This window comes from Enhydra lutris, unplaced genomic scaffold, assembly GCF_002288905.1.
Source record: "Enhydra lutris kenyoni isolate GAN:26980312 unplaced genomic scaffold, ASM228890v2 scaffoldscaffold5, whole genome shotgun sequence".
NCBI lineage: Eukaryota > Metazoa > Chordata > Mammalia > Carnivora > Mustelidae > Enhydra > Enhydra lutris.
In genome coordinates this window covers 10384398-10412218 of record NW_019154089.1, presented here as the reverse complement: position 1 = coordinate 10412218, position 27821 = coordinate 10384398, and the positions used below count along the sequence as shown (strand labels likewise).

The 27821-nt window shown below is 35.9% G+C and overlaps 1 protein-coding gene across 1 annotated transcript in view; it reads left to right on the top strand.

Annotated features, from left to right (window-relative positions):
* The window catches only part of LOC111141183 (ADAM metallopeptidase with thrombospondin type 1 motif 19), a 246812-nt gene that overhangs the window by 141932 nt on the left and 77059 nt on the right, over positions 1 to 27821 (top strand). Inside the window, exons 11-13 of the mRNA XM_022493562.1 lie at positions 16832 to 16933; positions 22822 to 22952; positions 23914 to 24086. Of these exons, the coding sequence (XP_022349270.1) occupies positions 16832 to 16933; positions 22822 to 22952; positions 23914 to 24086 (406 nt within the window). The remainder of the gene's footprint in view (positions 1 to 16831; positions 16934 to 22821; positions 22953 to 23913; positions 24087 to 27821) is intronic.

Sequence of the window (27821 nt, the reverse complement as noted above, 5' to 3'; positions counted from 1 at the left end):
GGCCTTCATACAATCAAAAAGTGGGTTATAGTCATCTTTCTTAAATCTTCATGGCAAAATGAATGTTTTGAGGTACATTTCCACATGCTGAAATTAGCATTGTTTTGGAAAACAGACTAGGCTGTTTCTGCTTACCATTGTAGTTTCAGTTCATGTGGTATAGAGAATTGATTACACCGATAAATGTAAAATTTTCATGTTTTGTAAAGTACCCCAAATGTTAGAAATACTCTGCAAATGATCAACTGCAAACATGATTTTGGTAAATTTTGATTATTTTTCACAAATTTTTTTTTTTAAAGATTTTGTCTATTTGACAGAGAGAGATCATAAGTAGGCAGAGAGGGAGAGAGAGAGAGAGAGAGAGGGAGGAGGAAGCAGGCTCCCTGCCCAGCAGAGAGCCCGATGTGGGACTCAATTCCAGGACCCTGAGATCATGACCTGAGCTGAAGGCAGAGGCTTAACCCACTGAGCCACCCAGGCAGCCCCCACAAATATTTATATTTAAGAGCTTTTAGAAATTATTTTGTATTGCAGTTAAATTGTACTAATACACATTCTACAATATTTTGAACTCTCAAATATATGCCACATAGTACGTTAATTACTTATAGTTATGATCTAATTTGATTCTTATAGATATTATATGCCATACTCACTACTCAGTTCTGTTTTACAGATAAAAATTTGAGGCCTGGTGCACCTGGGTGGCTCAGTGGGTTAAGACTCTGCCTTTGGCTCAGGTCATGATCCCAGGGTCCTGGGATCCTGGGTTAAGCCTCTGCTTTTGGCTCAGGTCATGATCCCAGGGTTCTGGGATCCAGGGAGCCCACATCGGGCTCTCTGCTCAGCAGAGAGCCTGCTTCCCTCCCTCTTTCTCTCCCCGCCTTTCTGCCTACTTGTAATCTCTCTGTCAAATAAATAAATAAAATCTTTAAAAAAATTTGAGGTCTATACAAGTTAAATAACTGTTAACTTCTTACACGTGTCAGGAGGGAGTGTCAGGTGCAGATCCAAACAATGGAATACATTGTAACTGCTGTGCTCTACTGCTTCTTACAGAACTCAAACTTCTTTAAAGGTTAAAATCATAGATCAGATCACACAACACCTGGGTGGCACAGTCGGTTAAGTGTGGGACTCTTGATTTCAGCTTAGGTCATGATTTCAGGGTCATGATATCTTAAGCTCTACCTTGGGTTCAGCACTGAGCATGGAGCCTCCCTAAGATTGTCTCTCTCCCTCTCCTTCTGCCCTTCTTTGCCCTCACCCCATCACATGTATTCTTGCTCTTTCTCTATCTCTCTCCAAAAATAAATAAATAAATAAATAAATAAATAAATCATATCCTGTGTTTTAACTGAATTTGTTTCTTCTGCTATAGCACCTGCATCATCAGGATTAAATATCTTAATTGATTTATTTTATTTTTCTAAGTTATTTTACTCTACTGTATGTTATTTCTCACTAACCTACCTGCATGGAGTTTCTTCCATCTCCGAAAATATGTTTATTACAGGATTTTACATGTATATTTCTCAATGTCCTAGGATGTTGCTATGTTTTAAACTAGATATTTTGTAAATAAAATTAAGTTTTGGGTATTTAGAAATAGTCTTTTTTTACATTCAGGCTTTATGTGTGTGACATTTTTATTGATAAAATCAGTTTTTTCTTTATTTCTGTGTATAATATTTATTAAAAATTATTCTTAAAACAATACCAGAAAGAATAGGACTGCTGTGGGAAAAACACCTCTGGGTCATGGTTTGATTGAAGAATGCTGTTTGGAGTGGCGTGAACCCAGTCTTTAATAATGTTTCTGTCTTTTATTCGTTGTGTAACTTTAGTCAAAACCTTTTTCTCTTTAAGACACACTCTGTAGAATAAGAAGTTGGGCTATATTATCTTTCTCAGTCTTAGAGCTAAGAGAATGGACTTCTCTAATTCCACAATCATTTTCTGATACAACTCTTGAAAATCATGAGTTTAATTCCAAATTAGTGCAGAGTACAGAGTGTAGTAACTAAACCAATAGAGCTATTGAAGACAAATGCAGTCACTGATTTATAGATATTTCTTGAGTTTTAACTACTTTTCAAGCACAGTTCTGTATACTAGTAATAGAGCAGGAAACAAAGACCCCCACCTTTCATGGAACTTACATTTTTTTTTTGCAAAAAACCGGGCAAAAACATTGATACATACATTTTAACAAATACATTTATAACACATCAGTTGGTAATAAGTATTTTGGAAAGGTGCAAACCCAGATAAGAGAGATAGGGAGTCAAACCAGGGATTGGGAGGGTGGGGATGATGTTATTTTTCTATAGGGTGATCTAGGAAGGCCTCCTGGAGAAGGTGACATTTATTTTGATATCTGAAGGCAGTGAGAGAGCAGGCCATGCATTTATCTCAGGAGGAATATGGAAAGAGAAAACAGAATGCCCTGGAATGAAATTTCAGTCATGTTTCAAGTTTAAGATGCTCATTAAACATCCAGCTAGAGCTGCTAGGAAAGGAGTTAGATAAAAACGACAAAGGAGAGACAGAGGAAGTTGTTGACTACTGTATTTGGAGATGAGGAACATACGGAAAAACCAACAAAGAAAATTCTGAAGACATTGGTTGGTGGGAATAGGACCAAGAGAAAACAAGTTCATGAAGGCTCAGTTGGGACATCTTCAAAGTGAGAATGAAAAAGCAGAAGAAAGCAGGAGTAAAAGGAAGTCTGAGAATATGTAATTGACTTGCTTTTCCCACAAGATTTAGTACTCTGTGAGTTGGAACTATCTTGAAATCCCTGAACCTACAAGTGTCAGGGGGTATAACTTAAAAGTATGAGGGAAATAGTTGTGAAGTGTAGACTTTGGAGAGTTCTCCTGGTTAAGCCACACACTTGGATACAATGGAGTCACCATATCTACTAGTTAGTCATTCAACGTTTACAAACAAAACAAGTCTCTTAGAAGACAGGCTTGGTAACAATGAAGAAATTATCTATCAGTCCTTTTTATTACTGTCCCTCTGGCACCTGAAAGAGTGCTCAATAAATATTTGTTAAATGAAGAAGTGAATCAACTGAATGATGGAATAAAGATTCTAAATTTTCACTCATAGTCAGTCTTGGATATATCATACATCAAGATAGCATGAAGATAACCTCAATGTTATTCAGTATTAACTCAGTGATTACACAAAAACCAGCCTATAAGGACAGATGGTTTATGTTTCACATCTTGTATGTGAGTTAATCAGGCATCCTATGATCATCCTATTTCCCATCAATTATAAGTAAGTATCAGGCTGCATGAAGTGAGGATTCATAGCAACTCATTAAAATGTTTGTCTCAGGTAGAATCTTAGAGAAAATGGTAGTTGGTCCATAGTATTTGAATTAACTAAGAAGTATGGTTTTCCATATGTATAAACAGATAGTTATACACAAGCACTAGAAACTCCAACATAACGTATATGCTGATCTAATGAATGATGTAAATTTACCCTTAGGATCATAACTTAATGTTTGCACAGTGTTTAAAGGAATAGGTATCTGTTGAGATAAAAAAAAAACAATGTTTAAAGACTTGTGAAGCTAGTCAACCTCCAATAATAATATCTCACTCTTCTGACTTAATGTGCTAACTTCTTGATGGCTGGTTCCTGATTCTTAAGCAATTGATACTTCTAGGCCATCTAGCATCTTGTGGCTGAGCCAGCTCAAAAAAGCACCAAGTCATTAGAGTAGCTTCCTGAACTTACTTACCCTGGCTCAGAATTCAGAGGTATGGGTGTTTCCCTAAAACAGTAAGAGTGACTACAAGAGAGTTGCTTTTTTATTTTATTATTTATTTATTTATTTTTTTTTGTGAGAAGGAAGTGTGCTAAAAATCTGAAGACCTCCAGGAGACCTAAGGCTCTGCCTTTGGTTTTGGAGTAGGCACATAGTGAATTGAATGTATATTATATCATATAGAAAACTTCCTACCTTGATCAAATCATATGGTGACTTAAAAAAGTAATGAGGGAAGTTCCAGTTTCACATTTTTCTTATATTGAATTGGTATATCAAAGACAATAACTCATCTCTTAGTAGACATCTGGGATGTTAGCTATTATGATTAAGGCTACTTTGATCATTTGTAAATGAACATTTGTGTGGACATGTTTTATTCTGCAATATGAGTACAATAACCCATTACATATTAATACATTAATTTCTCACAAACTGTGGCCTGGGAGCTGGCTCCTTGTTTTTGCAAATAAAGTTTTACTAGAACACAGTCACCTTCATTTGTTCCTATGTCCTCTCTGGCCACCTTCAAGCTACAGTGACGGTGTTGAGTACTTGCAACTGAGACCATGTGGTCACAAGCCTAAAATATATATTCTTCGGCACTTTACATTATAAGTTTGCTGATCATTATTGCGGGTACTCTGGATTCTGTTGTATTCCTCTAAAGAGTATCTCCTCTCCTCCACTCCATCCACCTCCCCAGAATATTAACCATTAGATTCAAACTGGAAACTCTGTCTTCCCTACTGTGGACAAGAGCTCATATCTTCAGTCCACTTTTTCCTTATCTGTCCTACAGGGAGGGTGTTTTCCAGATGTATGGGTCCAGACTGGCCTGTGAGTTTTTGACAGCTTTCACCACAGCAGCTTCTGTCTTTACAAATCTAAAAAGATGGCCTCTTTCTCACTGTTGCTTTATCCATTTTTTGCCAAGCCATAAGCACAGCCCACAGTCAGGTCAACAATGCAAAGGTATTTAACGCAGTTTGTTCAATCCTTTGGCTCCCCTAAAAAGTTCCCTTACCACTGTTCATTCTCCAGAACGAGTATGAGGTGGCTTTTTGTATTCTGCCCACAGTTGATGGTTGTAATTTACAGGGTGGTCCATCTGTGGGGATGGGCAAGATTCTCCTTGCAGAAGGAGAATCTTTTTATTTTTTTATCTCTTTCATACTAGGGATTTCTGGATTTTTTTTTAATATTTCAAAGAGTTCCTTTTTATTTACATTCTTTTTCTTTTCTTTGGGGCTTCATTAACTACGTCCTGACAGTCTTCCTTTTTCTACATTTTTTCACACTCCTTGACTTTCTTTCACACTTGCTGGTGTGTTCTGTTCAGGAGTCCTTTGCAGCTTGTCACCTCATTGGTTGGCTCAGCTTGGGTTGTGTTTTCCCCCATGTCTGCTACTCAGACTACTCATGCTACTTCTGCCACTAAGGATCTTTGGAGTAGAGGAGGGAAAAGAGAAAACATCAAGCTTATTTGACTGCCAGGGAACAAAATTTCTCTGTAGAAGGATAAAGCTTTTGAGATGTAAATGAGCTGCATTTCTAGTATTTCTTTTCCCACTTTGAGGAAGTTTTATAGCATTGGCTAAAATCCAATTACTGTTGTTTTCCATATTCAACATTTATTTGGAATTTATCCTCATTTTTATCAGTCTCTTCGCTCACCGTCGTTTTTCAGTCCTTTCCTATGAGATCATATTCCTTCTTGAAATACACATCATTTAGAAGTTCCTTTTGAGCAGATCAGTTGGTGGTAAATACTCCGTTTTTGTTTCCTTGAAAGACTCTTTATTTAACTGTCAGTCTTGAATAAAATTTTAGCTGAGTTCAGGAGTTTATATTGACAGTTATTTTTTTTCCTCTTGCCAGTTTGAATACACCATGTACTCATTTCCTGATGTGGGTGCCAAGATACTATCTTTGCCATTTTCTGAATTTTAAAAGAAAACTTTTCAACATTTCACTTTTTTTTACACTGTTTGTTGTAGAGTTTCATAGGTGTCCAGTAATTGTGAAGACATTTTTTTCAAAGGCTGGTGTGCTAAGATCTTTTTTTAAAGAATAGATATTGAATTACATTTTAAGCTTTGTACCATAAGTACAGAAATCATAGATTTTAAAGTTATCGATGTACTTGATTACATTAATCAAATCTCTGATATTACAGTAACCTTGCATTCTGAAGAAAAACCCAACTTGGTCATGGCATTGCGTTTTTTTATGCATTGCTGGATTCAGCCTGTTAAAGCTTGCTTAGCGTATTTAAGTCTAGATTAATAAATTAGGTAGATTACTATTTTTATTATCTTTTGAAATCCCTGTCTAGTGTGGGTATCTAAGGGTATTTAAAAGTGTTCCTTCTTTTTCTCTTCTCTAGAGAACTTACATAAAACGAGAAACTAAATTTTTGAAAGATTGTTAGTTTTTGGACCAGCTGTATACTTTGTGGGAAAATATTTAACAATCACTTTTAACTATTTTATTTTTACAGAATACCTCTGCTTCTCTTTTTCTTCTTGAGTCCATTTTTGTAAGTTTTTAGGAAGGTTTTAAAATATCTTTTCATTTCATGTAAGTTGTCATAAGTTGTCAAGTTTATTGGCATAAAACTGTTTATATCATATTATTTGTAGAAACCTAACATTATCTGTAGTTATACCTTCATTTAATTCTAATATTAAGGGTTGTGGGTTTGTTTGTTTGTTTGTTTTTTGTGGGGTTGTTTGTTTGGTTTTTTTTTTGCCTTCTCTTTTTTCTTTCTTTTTTTTTTTTTAAGATTTTATTTTATTATCTATTTGACGGACAGAGACCACAAGTATGCAGAAAGGCAGGCAGAGAGAAGGGGGGGAAGCAGGCTCCCTGCCGAGGAGAGAGCCTGATGCGGGGCCCGATCCCAGGACCCTGAGATCATGACCTGACCCGAAGGCAGAGGCTTTAACCCACTGAGCCACCCAGGTGCCCCTCTTTTTTTTTTTCTTAATTTTCAATTTTATTCTTTACAAAGAACTAGATTTCTGCTTTTTATTATTCCTTTAGAGTCTTTGTTTTCTGTGTTTTAAAATACCCTTCTCCCCCTTTTTCTTCTCTTCTATTCTTGAAAGTACTATGATGTTCTGTAATGGAAAATCATGTTTTTAATAATATTATTCCATGCTGAATTACATTTACTACCAAATGTTAAGTTATTGAAATTGTATTTTGGAAGATAATACAAGTGGTAGAACAAGGAGTTACATGTAAAAGATTTAATTGTTACTTCCATATGGGTGCACTTAAGTTTTTTTTAATTTTTTTAATTTAAAAAATTTTTTTAAAGATTTTATATATTAGAGAGAGAGACAGACAGACAGAGATAGTGAGTGAGAGCAGGAGCGAGGGGGGAGATGGAGGAGAAGCAGACTCCTCGCTAATCAGGGAGCCCAATGTGGGGCTGGATCCCAGGGCCCTGGTATCATGATATGAGCTAAAGGCAGCCACTTAACTGAGCCACCCAGTGCCCTAGGACTTTTGTATTTTGACATAAATTTCAGAACATCTTAATGTAACTATTTATTGTAAAGAAAGCTATGAATTTAGGTTATCTTTGAAGATAAAATTTATGATTTTTATATATGGACAATTAATGTTCCACTTAAATTATTTCATTTAAAATATATGGTATTTTCATGTAAACATTTTAAAAATCCTACTTGAGTAAAAATCCACATTCCTATTATATGCTTTTTAAAAAATTAACATATAATGTATTATTTGCTTCAGGGGTACAGGTCTATGAATCAACAGTCTTACACAATTCACAGCATTCACCATAACACATACCCTCCCCAATGTCCATAACCCATTCACTGTATTCCCCTACCCCCAGCAACCCTCAGTTTGTTTCCTGAGATTAAGAGTTTCTCATGGTTTGTCTCCCTCCCCAGATCCATCCTGTTTCATTTTTTTACTTCCCTATCCCCACCACCCCCTGTCCTGCCTCTCAAATTCCTCATATCAGAGAGATCATAGGATAATTGTCTTTCTCTGATTGACTTATTTTGCTTAGCATAATAACCTCTAGTCCCATCCATGTCATTGCAAATGGCAAGATTTCATGGTTTTTTGATGGCTGCATAGTATTCCATGTATATATATATACACCACATTTTCTTAATCCATTCATCTGTTGATGAACATCTAGGTTCTTTCCATAGTTTGGCTGCTGTGGACATTGCTGCTATAAACATTCAGGTACACGTGCCCCTTTGAATCACTACATTTGTATCCTTAGGGTAAATACCCAGTAGTGTGATTGCTGGGTCATAGGGTGGCTGTATTTTCAACTTTTTGAGGAACTTCCATGTTATTTTCCAGAGTGGCTGTACCAGCTTGCATTCCCACCAACAGTGTAGGAGAGTTCCCCTTTCTCATCCTTGCCAACATCTATTGATTCCTGACTTGTTAATTTTAGCCATCCTGACTGGTGTGAGTTGATATCTCACTGTGGTTTTGATTTGTATTTCCCTGATGGTGAGTGGTGTTGAGCACTTTTTCATGTGTCTGTTGGCCGTCTGGATGTCTTCTTTGCAGAAATGTCTGTTCATGTCTTCTGCCCATTTCTGGATTGGATTATTTGTTCTTTGGGTGTTGAGTTTGATAAGTTCTTTATAGATTTTGGATACTAGCCCTTTATCTGATATGTCATTTGCAAATATCTTCGCCCATTCTGTCAGTTGTCTTTTGGTTTTGTTGACTGTTTCCTTTGTTGTGCAAAAGCTTTTGGTCTTGGTGAAGTTCCAATAGTTGATTTTTGCCCTTGCTTCCCTTGCCTTTGGTGATGTTTCTAGGAAGAAGTTGTTGCAGCTGAGGTCAAAAAGGTTGCTGCCTATGTTCTCCTCAAGGAATTTGATGGATTCCTGTCTTACATTGATGTCTTTCATCCATTTTGAGTCTATTTTTGTTTGTGGTGTAAGGAAATGGTTCGGTTTCCTTCTGTATGTGGCTGTCCAATTTTCCCAACATCATTTGTTGAAGAGACTGTCTTTTTTCCACTGTTCTTTCTTTCCTGCTTTGTCGAAGATTAGTTGACCATAGAGTTGAGGGTCTATTTCTGGGTTCTTTATTCTGTTCCATTGATCTATGTGTCTGCTTTTGTGCCAGTACCATCCTGTCTTGGTGATGACAGCTTTGTAATAGAGCTTAAAGTCTAGAATTGTGATGCCACCAACTTTGGTTTTCCTTTTCAACATTCCTCTGGCTATTTGGGGTCTTTTCTGGTTCCACAGAAATTTTAGGATTATTTCTTCCATTTCTTTGAAAAAAGATTGATGGTATTTTGATAGGGGTTGCATTACATGTGTAGATTGCTTTAGGTAGCATATACATGTTCACAATATTTGTTCCTCCAATCCATGAGCATGGAACCTTTTTTCCATTTCTTTTTGTCTTCCTCAATTTCTTTCATGAGTACTTTATAGTTTACTGAGTGCAGATTCTTGGCCTCTTTGGTTAGGTTTATTCCCAGGTGTCTTATGGTTTTGGGTGCAATTGTGACTGGGATAGACTCCTTAATTTCTCTTTTCTCTCTCTCACTGTTGGTGAATAGAAATGCAACTGATTTCTTTGCATTGATTTTATATCCTGACACTTTACTGAATTCCTGTATGAGTTCTAGCAGTTTTGTAGTGGAGTCTTTTGGGTTTTCCACATAAAGTATCATATCATCTGCAAAGAGTGAGAGTTTGATTTCTTTTTTGCCTATTCATATACATTTTATTTCTTATTGTTGTCTGATTGCTGAGGCTAGGACTTCTAGTTCTATGCTGAATAGCAGTGGTGATAGTAGACATCCCTGCCATGTTCCTGACCTTAGCGGAAAAGCTCTCAGTTTTTCCCCATTGAGAATGATATTCACTGTGGGTTTTTCATAGATGGCTTTGATGATATTGAGGTACATGCCCTCTATCCTTAACCCTTTGAAGAGTTTTGATCAAGAAGAGATGCTGTACTTTGTCAAATGCTTTTTCAGCATCTGTTAAGAGTATCATATGGTTCTTGTTCTTTCTTTTATTAATGTATTGTATCACGTTGATTTATTTGCAGATATTGAACCAACCTTGCAGCCCAGGAATAAATCCCACTTGGTCTTGGTGAATAATCCTTTTAATGTACTCTTGGATCCTACTGGCTAGTATTTTGGTTTGAGAATTTTCGCATCTGTGTTCATGAAGGATATTCATCTGTAATTCTCCTTTTTGGTGGGTTCTTTGTCTGATTTTGAGATCAAGGTCATAGTGGCTTCATAAAATGAGTTTGGAAGTTTTCCTTCCATTTCTATTTTTTGGAACAGTTTCAGGAGACTAGGTATTAATTCTTTTTTAAATGTTTGGTAAAACTCTCCTGGGAAGCCGTCTGGCCCTGGGCTCTTGTTTGTTGGGATATTTTTGATGACTACTTCTATCTCCTTATTATGGGTCTGTTCAGGTTTTTTATTTCTTCCTGGTTCAGTTTTAGTAGTTTATATGTCTCTAGGAATGCATCCATTTCTTCCAGATTGTCAAATTTGCACTCATATAGTTGCTCATAATATGTTCTTATAATTATTTGTATTTTTTTGGTGTTGGTTGTGATCTCTTCTCTTTCATTCATGATTTTATTTATTTGGGTCCTTTCTCTTTTTTTCTTGATACTTCTGGCCAGGGGTTTATCAGTCTTATTAGTTCTTTCAAAGAACCAGCTCCTAGTTTCGTGGATTTGTTCTCCTGTTCTTTCGATTTCTATTTCATTGATTTCTGCTCTGATCTTTATTATTTCTCTTCTCGGGCTGGGTTTACGCTTTCTTTGCTGTTCTTTCTCCAGCTCCTTTTGATGTAGGGTTAGGTTGTGTATTTGAGATCTTTCTTGTTTCTTGAGAAAGGCTTGTATCACTATATACTTTACTCTCAGGACCACCTTTGCTGTGTCCCACAGATTTTGAACAGATGTGTTTTCATTTTCATTTGTTTCCATGAATTTTTAAATTCTTCTTTAATTTTCTGGTTGACCCATTCATTCTTTAGTAGGATGCCCTTTAGCCTCCATGGATCTGAGTTCTTTCCAACTTTCCTCTTGTGATTGAGTTCTAGCTTCAAAGCATTGTGGTCTGAAAATATGCGGGGAATGATCCCAATCTTTTGGTACTGGTTGAGACCTGTATTGTGACCCAGGATGTGATCTCTTCTGGAGAATGTTCCATGTGCACTAGAGAAGAATGTGTATTCTGTTGTTTTGGGATGGAACGTTCTGAATATATCTGTGATTTCCATCTGGTCCAGTGTGTCATTTAAAGCCATTATTTCCTGGTTCATCTTTGGCTTAGATGATCTGTCCATTTCAGTGAGGTGAAGTGTTAAATTCCCCTATTATTATTGCATTATTGTTGATGTGTTTCTTTGATATTGTTATTACTTGGTTTATATAATTGGCTGCTCCCATGTTAGGGGCATAGATATTTAAAATTGTTAGATCTTCTTGTTGGACAGACCCTGTAAGTATGATATAGGGTCCTTCCTCATCTCTTATTATAGTCTTTGGCTAAAAATCTAATTTATCTGGTATAAGGATTGCCATCCCAGCTTTCTTTTGATGCTCATTAACATGGTAAATTGTTTGCCATGCCCTCATTTTCAATCTGAAGGTGTCTTTAGGCCTAAAATGAGTTTCTTGTAGGCAGCGTATCAATGGGTCTTGTTTTTTTATCCATTCTAATACCCTGTGTCTTTTGATTCGGGCATTTAGCCCATTTACATTCAGGGTAACTATTGAAAGTTATGAATTTAGTGCCATTATATTGTCCGTAAGGTGATTGCTACTGTATATTGTCTCTGTTCCTTTCTGGACTATTACTTTTAGGGTCTCTTTTTGCTTAGAGGACCCCTTTCAATATTTCCTGTAGGACTGCGTAGGTATTTTCAAATTCTTTTAATTTTTGTTTGTCCTGGAAGCCTTTTATCTCTCCTATTTTCAATGATAGCCTAGCTGAATATAGTATTCTTGGCTGAATATTTTTCTTGTTAATGCTCTGAATATATCATGCTAGTTTTTTCTGGCCTGCCAGGTTTCTGTGGGTAGGTCTGCTGCAATCTAATATTTGTACCATTGTATATTACAGACCTCTTGTCCCAAGCTGCTTTCAGGATTTTCTCTTTGCCACTGAGACCTATAAGTTTTACTATTAGATGATTTATTTACTGATTTTGAGGGAGGTTTCTTTGTTCTTTCTGGATTTTGATGCTTGTTCCCTTCTCCAAATTAGGGAAATTCTCTGCTATAATTTGCTCCAATATACCTTCTGCCCCTCTCTCTTTCTTCTTCTTCTGAGATCCCAATTATTCTAATATTGTTTCATCGTATGGTATCTTGGATTCTTCCTTCATGGTCCAGTAATTGTTAGTGTCTCTTACTCAGCTTCTTTATTTTCCATCATTTGGTCTTCTATACCATGAATTCTCTTTTCTGCCTCATTTGTCCTAGTAGTAAGAGCCTCCATTTTTTATCGCACCTCATTAATAGATTTTTTTAAATTTCAACTTGTTTAGATTTTTAGATCTTTTATTTCTTCAGAAAGGGATTTTATTTCTCCAGAAAGAGATTCTCTAGTATCTTCCATGCTTTTTTCAAGCCCAGCTAGCACCTTGATAATTGTCATTCTGAACTGTATATTCTGACATATAACTAATGACCCTATTGATTAGGTCCCTAACCTATCGGTAGTGCCTCTTTTTCTTTCTTTTTTTTTTTTTTTTTTGAGATGAGTTTTTCTGCCTTGTTGTTTTTTACAGATATGAATAGATGAATGAGAGAACAAAATACTAAAGGGGTAAAAATGACCCCAGAAATATATACACTAACCAAATCAGAAGAGACCTAAACCTGGGGAGGAGAAGAAAGGGGTCGGGTTAAAAAAAAAATTATATATATATGTTGGTGAATAGAACAGAGCCACACACTTGATTTTGTTGTATTTTGGTCTGTTAGAAGAAACTGCCTCCCAAAATTTTAAAGAAAGAAAAACATATATATATACAAACATAAGGGTACACACAGTGAAGGGATGGAATATGACTGTAAAGACAAAAATTTTAAAAAGATTCTAAAAAAGGAACTGATAAATTGGTTTAAAAGAAAAAAAAAAAGGAGGAAAGAATGTGATCAGGCTGGAGACTAGCACAAAGCCATGCTCTAGATTTAGTGTATATTTTGATTAGAAGAAACTGTATCCCAAAATTTTAAAGAAGGAAAAACCTGTATGTGTACAAAAAAAGAAGGTTAAATACAATGAAGGGATTGAATAAGGGTATAGCAATGAAAATCTAAAAAGATTTTTTAAAAGTTCTTGATAGGATACAATAGTTAAAAAAACATTAAAATAGGGAGCAAATAAAATAATAGAATAAGAAAAAATATAATTTAAAAATTTACTTTGAAAGACTAAAGAATCACAGGGAAAAAACCATGAATTCAATGTGGCTTACTCCTGTAGCTCTGATATTTTGCAGTTCTCATTGATTGGTGAACTTGGTCTTGGCTGGGTTTTCTTGCTAATCTTCTCAGGGAGGGGCCTGTTGCAGTGATTCTGAAATGTCTTTGCCCAAGGCGCAATTGTACCGCCTTTGCTAGGGGCCATGCTAAGCAGTCTGCGCGGTTTCACTCTCTAGAGCTTTTGATCCTGAATACTTTTTGTACAGTTTGGGAGGATGGGAGTGAAAATGGCGGCCTCCCAATCTCCAGCCCAGAGGAGCCAAGAGCTCGGTGCCCCACTCCTCAATGCACCCTCACAGAAAAGCAGTCAATCCCTCCCATCTCCCTGGTCTCTGGCCGAACTCTGCTCTTACCCAGCCTGTGACCAAGCATTTCTTTCTCTGGCACACGGCCTCATTGGAGTCTCCAAACCCAGCAGATTCTTGCTGCATGCTCCTGCACTCCTCCTGGAGGAGGAAAGAGGGGTTCCTTCCGGATCTGCCACTTGTGGGGTCCCTGCTCGAAGAGCAGTGGTCTGACTGTGCCTCGGATCATGGTTTAAGGTAACCCTGAGCTGAGAACCCTCCACCTTGCTCCATCTCTGCAGCCGGATTCCCCACTCCAATACCTGGGAGCTCTGCCACATTCAGACACCCCTTGTCTTTTTGCTATCCCGTGGGTCCTGAGACCACACTGTCCCCACAAGTGTTCCACTCCCCACTTAGCCCCTAGAGCAAATTCCCTCAGTGGAGCAGACTTCTAAAAGTTCTGATTTCACTGGCCCCTCCCTCCTGCAGTCTCTCTTAATATATATCAATTCGGGTTCACTTCTCCACGTGTTTTACTTCCCGAAAGTGGTCACTTTTCTGTTCCTAGAATTGCTGCTCTTCTTCTCTTCTATCTCCTTTTGAGTTTGTAGGTGGTCAGAATGGTTTGATAACTACCTAGCTGAACTCCTGGGATCCGATGATATTTAGGTCTTCTCCCCCAGCATCTTGCTCCTCTCCTTGTTATATGCTTTTAATGGTCTTTTCTCATTATGGAAGAATTTTTTTAAAAGAATATTACATTATTATTTATTAGCTTTCTAGGAAGAACTGAGGTGTGAAGTTCTGTCCTGGGTTCCTAAAGAAAGCATTTGAAGTTTAAAAGTTCTTTTCTTAATTGATACATTAAATTCTTTCAGCAATTGAGTTGCAAAAAATATTTGACTCTAACTTAACATACACGGTAGGGAGCCTGAGGCAGGGATGGATCTCAGGGCACTGAGATCATGACCTGAGCCAATATCAAATGTTGGACTCTTAACCAACTGAGCCACCCAGATGTCCCTTGCCCCTTTATAGTATCTTTGTAATATCTTAAGAAGGGCTTGATATTGGCCCTCATATCACACATCTGAGATACTCTACTTCTCAAGGTGAAAATAGTCCATACCATTTCTTCAGCATTTTCTTGTGTTACTTTTGACAGTTTAGTTTGAAATCCTGAATCTGAGTTATTTTTAAGAATGAGGCTGTAATTTACTTCCCATAAGATCCTTGGACCTGCAGAATATAAAGTGTACAGAGATCTCCTCTATGAGAGATATATTCTAAATGATTGTGCTTATCTTGAAAAGTTGCCAAGTCTGCTTTCATTCTCCCAGTGCCTGAAGTGGGAATCAATTAGAGTACCTGCTGTTATGAATAGCAGATAATAGTGGAAGGTCAGAATTTAGACCACCAACAGGTGTTCAGTAACCAGTATTATGACAAAATAACAGTATACAAGATTTGGGTTTTTTTTGTTCAATATGCACTTCAGTATGTACTGGTTAACTAATGAGCCTGGAAAAAATAACTCATGTTATAATACAACTAAGCTTTATGGAATACACATAAAGCAAAATTGTTCTTTGTTGGAAAATTTCACATTTGATCCCATGATTATAAGACATCCTTAACAGAAAGGTATTAAGGGGAAAAATACATTTAAGAACTATGATCTTAGGTTAGAGATCCATTAATTCAAATATAAATGTGTGCACAAATGTACATGATAAACAACCTGTTAACTTGAAAGGGTCTAAAATATAGCAGAGAAGCAATTTGATTTAGACATTATTGACATTCTTTAAAATAAATCCCTGGATGAAGTTTTGGTAAATGATTTGTGTAAACCAATTATAGAAGTTAGGCTAAATCTATAATACGATATATTTGGATGAAGTATTTTGAAGCAGAAAAGCTATCACAGCAAATAAAATAAGGTAAATAGAATATATCCCACTCTTGCCATACATTATATAATTTTTAAGAGAAATTATATTTTTAAAGAAAGAAAGAATAGGAAAATACTATTTGGAGCTTTGTAACAAATTCAGTGTTAAAATTGTAACTGACCTGTTTAAAACATTCAGTTAAATATCTTCCCAAATATTTAATAAATTTGGGTCATAAGCTAATTTTTACTTTGCAGTGATTTTTTTAGTCTGTTTTGCATATACCGGCAGAGTAAACCTCCTAAAATAGCCTTTTTATCTTCTCAACCTCCTGATCAACGGCGAAGTGGTTTCTTTCTCCCTCCAAATATGGAGTCCTTCGCCCTTCATGGTATTCAAGGTTTGGTTCTTCAATCTTTAAAATTTTGTTCCCTTTAAAATCTTGTATGAGACTGTGCCTTTCACATTGCCATGATTTCTTCTCTATTGATCTGTCTTCTTCCACCTTCTCCATGTATCTGGATAGGTAACACAGTCATCTTCACTATGCATTATTCTAATCATCTCTAACTGTCCCTCATGGACTTCCTATTTCTATGAAATGCAAATGTGTTCTGAGTGCTTCATTCTGTCTGTGATGATGGCCCCTAGAGCTGGGGCTTGGGTTTCTGACAGGCTTCCTTCCTGCCTGTTGAGTTCTCATCCTTCACAGTGACTCTGTCTTTTCTATCTTATCCCAGGATTTTTGTTATTCCCTCAAACTTTTCCCTAGAAAAAGTTCATTGTATCCTAGAGATCTGAAACTCATTCAGACTGAGGTAAAAATGACTGATACCAGAAACATACCCATTCATAGTCTGTGTTGTGTCATAGGCCAAGGCTGTTTGGTGAAATAATGAAATACTAACCATGGCCTTTAAGTGTAAAGCAGAGCATTAAGTGAGGACAGGCTTTAGGACAGCAGGCACTTAATTCATACCACAAACCCATCACTTTTATTCTTCTAGCCTGGTTCATGGAATGATACAAATAATGGTTTTTAGCTTACACTTCTCTGTTGTACCTACATAATCTTAGTAGTAATCACATGTATTTTATTTAAGAAACATACGGATATTTAAATGTATTAAACAGATTTTCTGTTTTTAATGTATCAATATTCTAATCACTATACATAAGCCATATGTTATTTTAGTGATACGTTTATATGTTTTATTACCTAAAACATATTTTTCTTCAAACAATTTCTGTTGTTCTATCAAGAGAGCTTTCTCAAAACTTATAGACTTCACCTCAAAAATATGCTACCTCCTCCTTATTATTTATTATGGGTTTGTTTTTAGCATGTTATTTGCACAGGGTTATGGTGCAAGGTCGAGGGTGAGAAAGAATGCAGAACGAAGCTAGATCCACCAATGGATGGAACTGATTGTGACACTGGTAAGGTAAGTCATTCAAAGTCTAAGTTAATTAAGAACATGAAATGAGAGAGTCAGTTATCATATGGCTTCACTTACTTGTGGAGCATAAGGAATAACATGGAGGACATTGGGAGATGGAGCGGAGAAGTGAGTTGGGGGAAATCAGAGGGGGACACAAACCATGAGAGACTGTGGACTCTGAGAAACAAACAGGATTTTGGAGGGGAGGGGGATGGGGATTGGGTGAGCCTGGTGGTAGGTATTATGGAGGGCACGTATTACATGGAGCACTGTGTGTGGTGCATAAACAGTGCATTTTGGTGAAAAGAAAAAAAAAAAGAACATGGAATGAAATTCTAGAAACTCACACCTTCTTTTTCCAGTTAAATATATATCCATCTTAATACCAGTGGAATACCTCCAGTAATTATATGAAAAATTTTTTCAGTATTTCATTCATTTTCAATTTTAACTTTCACATTGTACCAAATCTATGGTTGTTTTGTTAACATAAATGCAGGTATTTTTTTTTATTGTTGATTATGAGAAGACTGAAAGATGTGTGTATTGCTTTAACCAAAAAATGAATTTATTTTTACTATTTAAGTTAAATATAGGTAAATAATCACAAATAATAGCATAATGTCAAACTTCCAGAGCTGATGAATCCTTTCAGTTATAAAACATTGTCTCAGAAAAGACAATGAGTAGAATTTGTCCTTGTCATTTCAAGCATTATATATAAAATATTCTAATTGACATTTTGAAGATCAGTAAATATTTAGCTATCTGAGTTCTTTAATGTGTTTCATAGAGTTTCAGGAAAATTTATTAGTATACATTTTCATATCAAAGTAATTGCTGTTGAAAAATTAATTTTCTTTTGATTTTCATATCAAAATTATTGCTGTTGAAAAATAATTTTCTGTTGAAGACTATGAAGGAGGTAGATCTCATCTAAATATATAGTGATAGTTAACTTAATCAAAAGATAACAGTTCAATAGCTTACATTACTTTCTAATTTTTATTCTATAAAGAGAAAACAGAATGGTTAATCATTTTACTCATTAGATATAAAATCAGAAACCTCGCCTCTGAAGAACAGACATGTTTATTTCATTTAAAAAGAAACAACAATATAAAGCTTACTTGGAGTGAATTACTTAATGAAAACAATGAAGTTATGTTGAATGCTAGATTAAAAACACGTTTTTAAAAATGGACATAATGGAATTTCAGCAATTCCACTGCTAGAATTTTGTGCAAAGGAAATACATGTGTTTCACAAAAATAGATGTGTGTGCATATAAACGCACACACACACAGGCACACAAATACTTATGTAAGCTTGCGGTTTGCAATGATGAGGCATGAGAAACAATGAAAATATTCATGATGTGAGGAATGGTTACAATGTAGCTGTTAAAAGAATGAGGTAGATAAATATGTACAAACTGGAAAAAAGACATGATGGTTAATACACAGGTACCTCAAGAAAAATAATCCTTTATGATACCCTTTGATATTTACCAAAAAACTGGTTATGAATACACACATACATTGTATACATTCCTAAACTAATAGAAAATGGTTTGAAAATATAAACTCTAAGCTGTAATTAGTAGTTAGCTCTTGAGAGGGAAATGGAATTGATGGCTGAAAGCAGGGTAGCTGAGGGAAAATAAAATTATTTTCCCAGACACTTTTGGATTGTTTGACATAATCATGTAGTCATTTATTACTTCTGTGATTTCTTTAATTAAAAAAGAAAAAAATATACAAACTGTTTAAGTACAAAATATCTTTTAAGACTAGAAATGTTTTATCACTAGATACAATCAACAGAAAAATGCTTTCTTGAAAGGGAATTTCTCTTAATTATCAGCCAGTTGTTTATGGACCATGCCAGATGTTTTTCTGTGAGTTTATATGGAGAGTCAGAATCTGAGTTGGTTTTATTTTTTTTTTTTGATTATACACAAAAGTACAATAATGTGTGCATATTGGGCAAGCCTCACAGTATTATGTTGAGTAATTTATTGCTGGAATCATAAAACTCTCCACCAACTATAATTTTTATTGTTCCTGAAACATGAAAACCATAATAAACAAAGATAACCAACTATTCAGCAGTATTTCTTCAAACATCACACAGCCCATTCATCTTAGTTCTTTAACAATATAAAATCTCTTCATTTTTACAAACTGATGCCCTCAATATTTTTCTGCTATTATTTTTTCCATCTGATATTTATGAAAATGATTTCCATTATTGAAGGTCTCTAAAATAAACTTATTCTTTAAGCCATCAAAATTGTAATTGCTCTGGGGCGCCTGAGTGGCTCAGTGGGTTAAGCTGCTGCCTTCGGCTCAGGTCATGATCTCAGGGTCCTGGGATCGAGTTCCGCATCGGGCTTTCTGCTCAGCAGGGAGCCCGCTTCCCTCCCTCTCTCTCTGCCTGCCTCTCTGTCTACTTGTGATCTCTCTCTGTCAAATAAATAAATAAAATCTTTAAAAAAAATTGTAATTGCTCATCAAAAGTAAAATGTTTTTATTTCCCTTTAATTGTGCTAACAGTATTCTTTTAGTGTTTCTGTAATGCTTTGTGTATTGAAATAACTAATGGACTTCTCAGTTCCTCAGGCTGTGTGGGCTTCTTCAAATATCCATTTGTTGCAGCTGTTGTAGAAGCCATCGTGAAAATAGCTTCCAACACTCTGCCTAGTGGTGCTGTAGTGTTAAACCTCACACAAAACACTGCTCGCCTGGCCCATTGCAAACCAAGAAACAAAACTGGGAATTTTTTAATAGTTTGTTACAAAATTTTGTAATCGTGTAACTTTTTATAGTGTATCGTGATGTTAATCTAGCTATATAGCTAGTTCATCTAAAAGTGTATAATTAAGTCTGAGAAGGTGCCTACAGAATTTTATGATTCAAAATAATTGTAAAGATGGAGATTTATTTACAATTTCTGCATAGGCTTTTCCAAATTAAAAGCAAACTTTTTCTTTCTTCTCTTCTCTTTATAATACTATCATCTGTGTTTACATTTACATTTAACAGATGCTAAAGAGTTGGTAAATGACTTAGTAAAAACGAAGAAATGTATGTTTTTTTCACGGACAATACTTGCTAGGAATTGGGGGAGAGGAAAGGAAAGTTAAATGCAAATTTAGTAAAGTTTTAGCCTGTTTTGAAGAATTCTACATAATATATTTTATTTACTTCCCTAAATTGAGATTCTTAAAATTTACCATTGTAATTCTTTATTAAAAACATAACAACTGTAATATCCTTATACTCACACATTTGTATATGTAGATTTTATTGCCTCTGTCCTCCTCTTCTCTCATCCAACAATGTATTTATAAGAAGATTTGATTAGACAATGATGTTCCCCTGGTCATCTTCACAGACCTCTTCCAATCTTATGTTTTTATGAACTTCCCAGACATGTCCACCTAGAAATTTGATAGAATGGAAATGCAGTCAATTTTTTATGTCATGTACTGTCTCATAAATAATCTATATTTTTATATTTCATTAGCATTTTCATAAATTAGACTGAATTAGTAGATATGACAAATTTTATATTTTTTTAACCAGGTATAATATTTCTTGAGGCTCAAAAATACAAAAGAAGAAAAATATGCTGCCAGAAAACATTTGAAAATCATCATTAAGGTCATTTTATATATAAACCAAATGGAATATATTATATGATAATTTAAACAAAAACCAAATGGAATGAATTGTATGATCATTTAAACAGAACATTTAACACTTCTTTCAGTTTTGAAGTACAACACCACCTAGAAGACACAAAGACAGGTTCTCCATGGTTTCATCCAGAGATCTGGTTCTCTGCAAAGTGATGACTTTAAATACTGTACTATGCTTTCTTTAAAGTTCACTGATTTATGTATGCAAATTTGACTTCTATATCTGTTTCCATTTCTCTTCATCTGCCCAGTGTGCTCTGGTTTAAATGAGGTACACGTCCAGATGCTGGTCTTTCATAGCATATTTTTAGTCTGCTGGGAATGATTGCCCAGCCTTTCAATGACAGCTTGCTGCTAAATGAGCAAGGAGCTATGATACACAACACGGGAAGCACAAACACCATTTAAATAGGCCAAAACAATTTGACCCACTGAAGTTTGACAGCTTTCATGTTGAATTTTTTTTTTTTCATGAATGGCATTCGATTGTTATCCTTAAAGCCAGTAAACTATTTAAAAGGACATGGTTTCCCCCCTTCTGCAGTTTTCAGACTGAATCTTCACACAAAATTGCAATTTCATGACAATCTTCATACAAAATCTCAATGTAATGTGCTATCAATACACTCTGAGTTGTTGAGATTTTTTTCAAGCATTGATTTAAAGCTTATTGTATCTAAAAGAGGTTGAATTTCAAATTTGACATTATGGAAAAAATCTGCAGGAACTAATTATTTTATTGCCTAGAAAAGCATTAACTGGGCTACACAAAACCATGTAGCATAGTTTTTTTCCTAAATTCTCTCTTTAATAACCATCTCAAATAATTTAATGACCATCTCAAAATAAATTCTAAAGAAATATAGATCAGTTAAAATCAGGATGAATAAAGTTTTGATTAGACTTCTAGAAACTTATTAATGATATTAATATAATAGTACATACAATTTATTGTTATCATCATTAATTATTGTTAACTTTTATTAAGTATGGACTACGTATTGTGCTTAGTGCTTCATTCTACTCCTGCAAAGTCCATTAGGTAAATATGAATATCATTCACATTTTGAAATGGGAAATGTGAAGATTAGAGTGTTTCTGTAATTTCTGCAAAATCCCTAATAAGTCATGTTGCTCTTAAGTGTAGAAAATTGTTTAGGTCTGGAAGGATAAGCTTGCTCAACTCCATCATTATACAGTCATGAATCTGAATTTTGCAAATATTTTCTTATTATTCTCAACATAATTTTGTTCAGTTAATTTTACTTTTAACATGTTTGCCGTGATCCTGATGTATCTGATTTTTCCGAAATAAGGAGAAATCCAAGTCTTCCACGTCTGGGCACCCATTCCTGGGTGGTCACAGAAACTGCCTTTTTGGCTGCCTTTGTTTGAAGTGGATAAAAATATAATTATAAACAAGAGAATGAGTAGAGTCCTTTCTCTTCTTTCGTGATTATCTTTCTCAGTTAATCAATAGAAAACAAGTTGCAGAATAACTGGAAGGAAATGATGAAATTTCAAAGAATCCAATTGCCTAGGTCTTTTAAGTAAACTGCTTTCAAACAAAAACTTGCTGTAATGTTAACGTTTATGTTTGATGTGAACTCTTTCAGAAAAAAGAAAGAGGTCGTGAAGGGAAGTGTTGAAGTTAAATCAGGGTTTTTTGTTTTGGGTTTTTTTTTTTTAATTACAAGGAAAGAAAACCACCAACCTTTCAAATCACAGTCATTAAGTTTGCTAAAATGTCTCCTTCAGTCCAGTTATGCAAGAACATTTAGGTTTTATTCTCCATTCTGACGTAGGACTCTGCTTCTGTCATGTGTCCATTTTAAACTGTTAATGTTTCTCAGACTGTGTTAGTTTTCCTTTCATGGCTGTGCCGCCCCAACTTCCCTCTTTACCCTGTCTCTGTCATACGTACTGAATTCTCAGAGCTGTAGGGCGAATACATGTGCACTGTTTTCATAACAAGACTGTGTGATCTGACGTGAGAACTGGGAGAACGGACCATTCTACTGCTATGACAAGAAGCAAGTGCCAACTTGGGTTTGGTCTTTTTCAGTTCATATGTGTGGGGCTCTAGTAGGTGTGATTTAATCACAATTCCAATGACTCTGTAGGCCAGTGAATGATTTTCCGTTGTGCCCTGATTTGTTCACCTAAGACATAACTTTTGGAATAGTGGTGTAAGGCTGGAGAATGTACCAGCAGGACCTTGGCACCTGGACATGTGGCCGGAGAGTGGAGCGAGTGGAGCCCCTGTAGCCGAACCTGCGGTTCTGGGATCAGCAGTCGAGAGCGCAAATGTCCTGGGTAAACGCAAAGCTCCTGGATTGGGGGAGGGCATTTTTTCCCTCAATTTCCAAAGGCAAAGGTTTTACTGATAAACAGTGTTGGAAGGCAGAAGAAGCCCCTCAAATCCCTACCCCATGTTGGGTAACAGAAAAATCCCTCAAGTTGTTTAAATGATATAAAATCCCCCAAGAAGAAAATGAGACCAACCCCTCTCAGAACAAAGAATTAAATGTTGCATGGGGTGGTTTCTTGAGTAAATCGAAGAAACTGGTGCCTTCAAATGAGCAGGGAGACATGCATTAGATGAAGTGAGTCCATGATTAAGGGAACTGTGAGAAGGCAGAAAGGTGAATAGGACTTAAGGAAGGGAGGGAAGGAGAACAAAATCAATGTCAATATAAGCTAGTAGTCTTGAGAAATAAAGACGTGCTAGCATGTATGAAGATAGGGAGCATTTCAGGGTCTGCTCACCCAAACCCAGTCACTTGCTAGAGTGATCCCAGGAAAGCACATGAGAAGATCATTTCAGCTCTATGCTTTTACTCTTGGTGTGAGCTCAGTGGCCCGATTCCTTCGAAAGCAATTTTAAAGAAAGGGTGTGAAAACATTAGAACCAACTCCATCACAGGAATCACAGGCTTTCCATTTGGCCCCCAGCCTCTGCCCTTTACTCTTCCATGTCTATGGCAGGTTGGCTTTTATTTATCATGTGTTTTAGAAGTTAACTTGATCAAGGATAGGGAGGAAAAAAAAAAAAAAAATATATATATATATATATATAAAATATATATATATTTATATGGTTTTTAATAAGCATATAGATTTCCTACCATTAGCAATCATTTAACGTGTCCACATTTTCCAAAATAGATTTAATATGAAGGATTCTACCTTTTTAATTTAATGCCTTTAAATTTTTTTAAATGAGTAATTAACATTAAAATAAGATAAAATTGACTATTTGTACTATCTTTTCTAGGCTAGGCTCTGAAGCAAGGGATTGTAATGGTCCCAGAAAACAATACAGAATATGTGAGAATCCACCTTGTCCTGCAGGTTTGCCTGGATTCAGAGACTGGCAATGTCAGGCCTATAGTGTTAGAACTTCATACCCAAAGCATGTTCTTCAGTGGCAAGCTGTCATGGATGAAGGTACGACTCACATCGCCACCTCTTTTTTTGTTTGTTTATTTTTATTGTGTTATGTTAGTCATCATACAGTACATCATTGGTTTTTGATGCAGTGTTCCATGATTCATTGTCACCACCATCTTAATGAAGTAGATTTCTAAATCTGCCAAGTATTTAACAGTAGTAGTCAATGTTATTTAACAGATGACACAGATTATATTCTAAATATATATTCTAAATATTTCAGAATTCTCTTTTTTCATCCCTTAATGACCTATAACAGTCACAAGCACTGACTCCAAGTATATTTTTTAAATGCAGAGTATATTATTACACACCAATTAGATGAACTAAAATTTTTTTTAAAGTAACAGTAGGAAATGCTGCTGAGGATGAGGATAAACTGGATCTCCTGTGTTGCTGATTGGAATGTAAATGGTACAGCCACTCTGAAAAATAGCTTGGTAGTTTCTTAAATAACTCAACATACATTTTTCATACAATTTAGGAAACACACTCTTGGGCATTTTCCCCAGTGAAGTGAAAATTTACAACAGTTAAAAAATCCCATGAAGGAATGTTCATAGCAGCTTTATTTTCAATAGCCCCAAAAATGGAAGCAACCAAAAAAGTTCTGAGTACCTAACAGTCAGACACACTGAGGTACATCCATACCCTGGGATATTATGTAGCAATAAAAGGAACAAACTCTTGATTTGTGTAGTAACTTAGTGGATTTCAGAGCTTTATGCTGAGTGAGAACAACCAGTCTCAAAACATCAAATATTCTGTGTTTCCACTTATATAATTTATAACATATATATATATATATATATATATATAATGTATATAATATAATCTATGATTCCATATATACATATATACACACACACATATATATATATATATATATATATATATATATATAACAAAATGTAGAGATGTTAAACAGAATAAAGGTTGCCAAAAGTCAGGGATGGTGGTGGGGAAAAGGATGGGTGTTACTATAAAGGGGTAGCATAAGAGTCTGTTTTTTGGTTTGTCTTTTTTCTTTGTTAATTTGTTTTGTTTCTTAAATTCCATATTTGAGTGAATCGTATAGAATTTCCCTTTTTGTGACTTATGACACTTAGCATTATACTCTAGATTCATCCATATTGATGCAAATGGCAAGATTTCATTCTTTTTTAATGGATGGGAACTTATCTTTGAAGTACATGCAGAGTCTGATCATTTCCCAATATTGTCAGGACTCCTCCCCTGGTACAAGCCACCGTCTCTGCCCCAGGGTTGCAACAAGCCGTCTAACTGGTCTTTATGCCTGTGTTCTCCTTAAGTCTTAACAGCCAGAGTGATACATTTAAATTGTCAGTCATGCCTGTTACTCTTTCAATTCACTGGAAGTCCATATTCATTCCTTCTAAGGGGAAGACCTTAAGGAACTCTGCCACCTGGCTTCTTCCTACTCTCAGATTTCATTTCCACTATTCCCCCATCACCCTTTCAGCTACATTGGCTCCCTTGGTCTTCCTAGAATAAGTCCTAGTGTCTTGGAAGCTCTTCCTTTCCTTGCTGTAACACTGTCTTCAGCTAGCCATAGCCTTCATTCTCTCACCTCCTTCAGGTCTTTTGTTAAATAGTAACTCAGTGCCTTTTCTTTCCCTGCTTTATTCTTTTTTCACAGAACTCATCACCATCTGCCATAAAACTTTTACTTTTTTTTTTTAAGATTTTATTTATTTATTTGACAGATAGAGACCAGAAGTGGGCAGAGAGGCAGGCAGAGAGGGCGGGGGGAGGCAGGCTCCTGCGAGCAGAGAGCCTGATGGGGGGCTTGATCCCAGGACCCTGAGATCATGACCTGAGCCAAAGGCAGAGGCTTTAACCCACTGAGCCACCCAGGCGCCCCTACTTTTACTTTTATTTATTACATTCCTCCCATAATTGTTGGAAGAGCAGGGATTATCCTATTTTTGCACTGCTCTATGTGTAGCATTGTGAACAGTACCTGAATGGAGTAGGTACTTAATAAACTCGGTGAATGAGTGATATGCCTTACAGGTATTTTCTACTGATCTGTCCTGGCCCCTCTTCTCACTAAACATTCTCCTTGGGATAATATTACTTTGTTCACTAGGTTTTATTTATCATCTATATGGTGAAGGAACACTGGTATTTATTTCCAACCCAGATCTCTCCATCATGAGCCCCTTCATCACTTACCCTTCTGTTACATGGACATCTCTACTCAGCATCTCATTATTTCTGACTCAACACATCCCTTTCCTTCTCTCTTGGTCCTACCGTCTGCTTCTCTCATGCTCTCTCACAACAGAATGGAATCATGATTAACCTGATTCCCAATTAGCCAGTATCATTCATCCTCAGTCTCCATTCATCTGGAATCAAATAGCAAGCCCTATTAGTCCAAAACTTTCTTCTCCCAGCATGTTGGCTCATGATTGCACTCTCTTGAACCTGGATTCTCGAACAGCTTCCTTGTCTCTCTCTGACCAGTCTTCTCCAGCCCCTGCTTCTCATTTTGGCCAGACTTGCCTGTCAGCTACTGTACCAAATAATAACCTTCCATGAGCCCCACTGCTCTCAGAACCAATCTCAAACATCACTGCCTGGTTTCTAAGGCTGTTTGTGTGGCCTGCCCCTTTAGCTTGTCTCACCTCATCTCCATCAATCCCTTCTGTGTTCTCCAGCACACACAGGCCGACTTCCATTCCATCTCTCATATACATCATGCTCTCTTAGATCTGGGCCTGTAAATATGCTAGTTTCTTGCCATAATACCTTTTATTTCTCAAGGTTTGTTCTCTCTCTTGCTCTCACCCCATTTATTTATCAGAAAAAAATGTCTGTTGATTTTTTTTTTTACTCAGTTTATGTCAAGTTTCCTAGTATCTCTAGGAAAAAAGAATCCCCCGATCCTCCAAATTGGGTATGTGCTTGTTCTAAGCCCTCCCAAGCACCCTATTATAGCAGGTTTTAATGTTTCTGTGTTCTGTTATCTGTGTTTAGTGGAGAGACTGCAGATATTAAGCTTCTGACAAATATTTGTTGCATATATTTGTTGTATAAATTTTTGTTATAGAAATGATATGACTGCTCAAACAATGAAAATCATTATCTGATCCTCTGAGGATTAATCCTATCTCTGCCTCTAACTGGCTGTGCAGTTTGATACTATTAAAGTTATTTGAAACCTGTTCATTCAGAAATGAGGTAAGAGAAAGGAAACAGGTTCCCTCCAAATTAAAAAAAAAAAAAATCAGGTTTGGATGGGGGCCTATTTAAAATATTAAAACCTCTTATAAAGTCATGTTTATCATCAGAATGATCCATAATAAATATTTATATAATTAGTCAGCTAGTCTTCTTTATAATTTCACAACACAAACCCATCAAACACATCAGTCTGTATGATAAATAAAATACACAACAGTAGTCTTTGTGTGTTACATGGCACTATGGAAGAAAGTGAAATATATGATTCTTTTAAAAACACAGCATATGACACCTTAAAATGCAAGGGGCTATTTCTGTTATTCTTATGTAATACATGAATCTGTGGCTAGGAAAATTAAATACAGGGTATCAGTGCTGAAGTGAACAGTTATTTTTAGGGGACAAATAAAAGAGGCATGGCTTTAACATTCAGGTATTTTACATACACTGTGCTGAGATTTGGCCGAAATCCATGTTTAATGCATATCTTGGAAAGGGTTGGTCTCTTAAATCAAGACA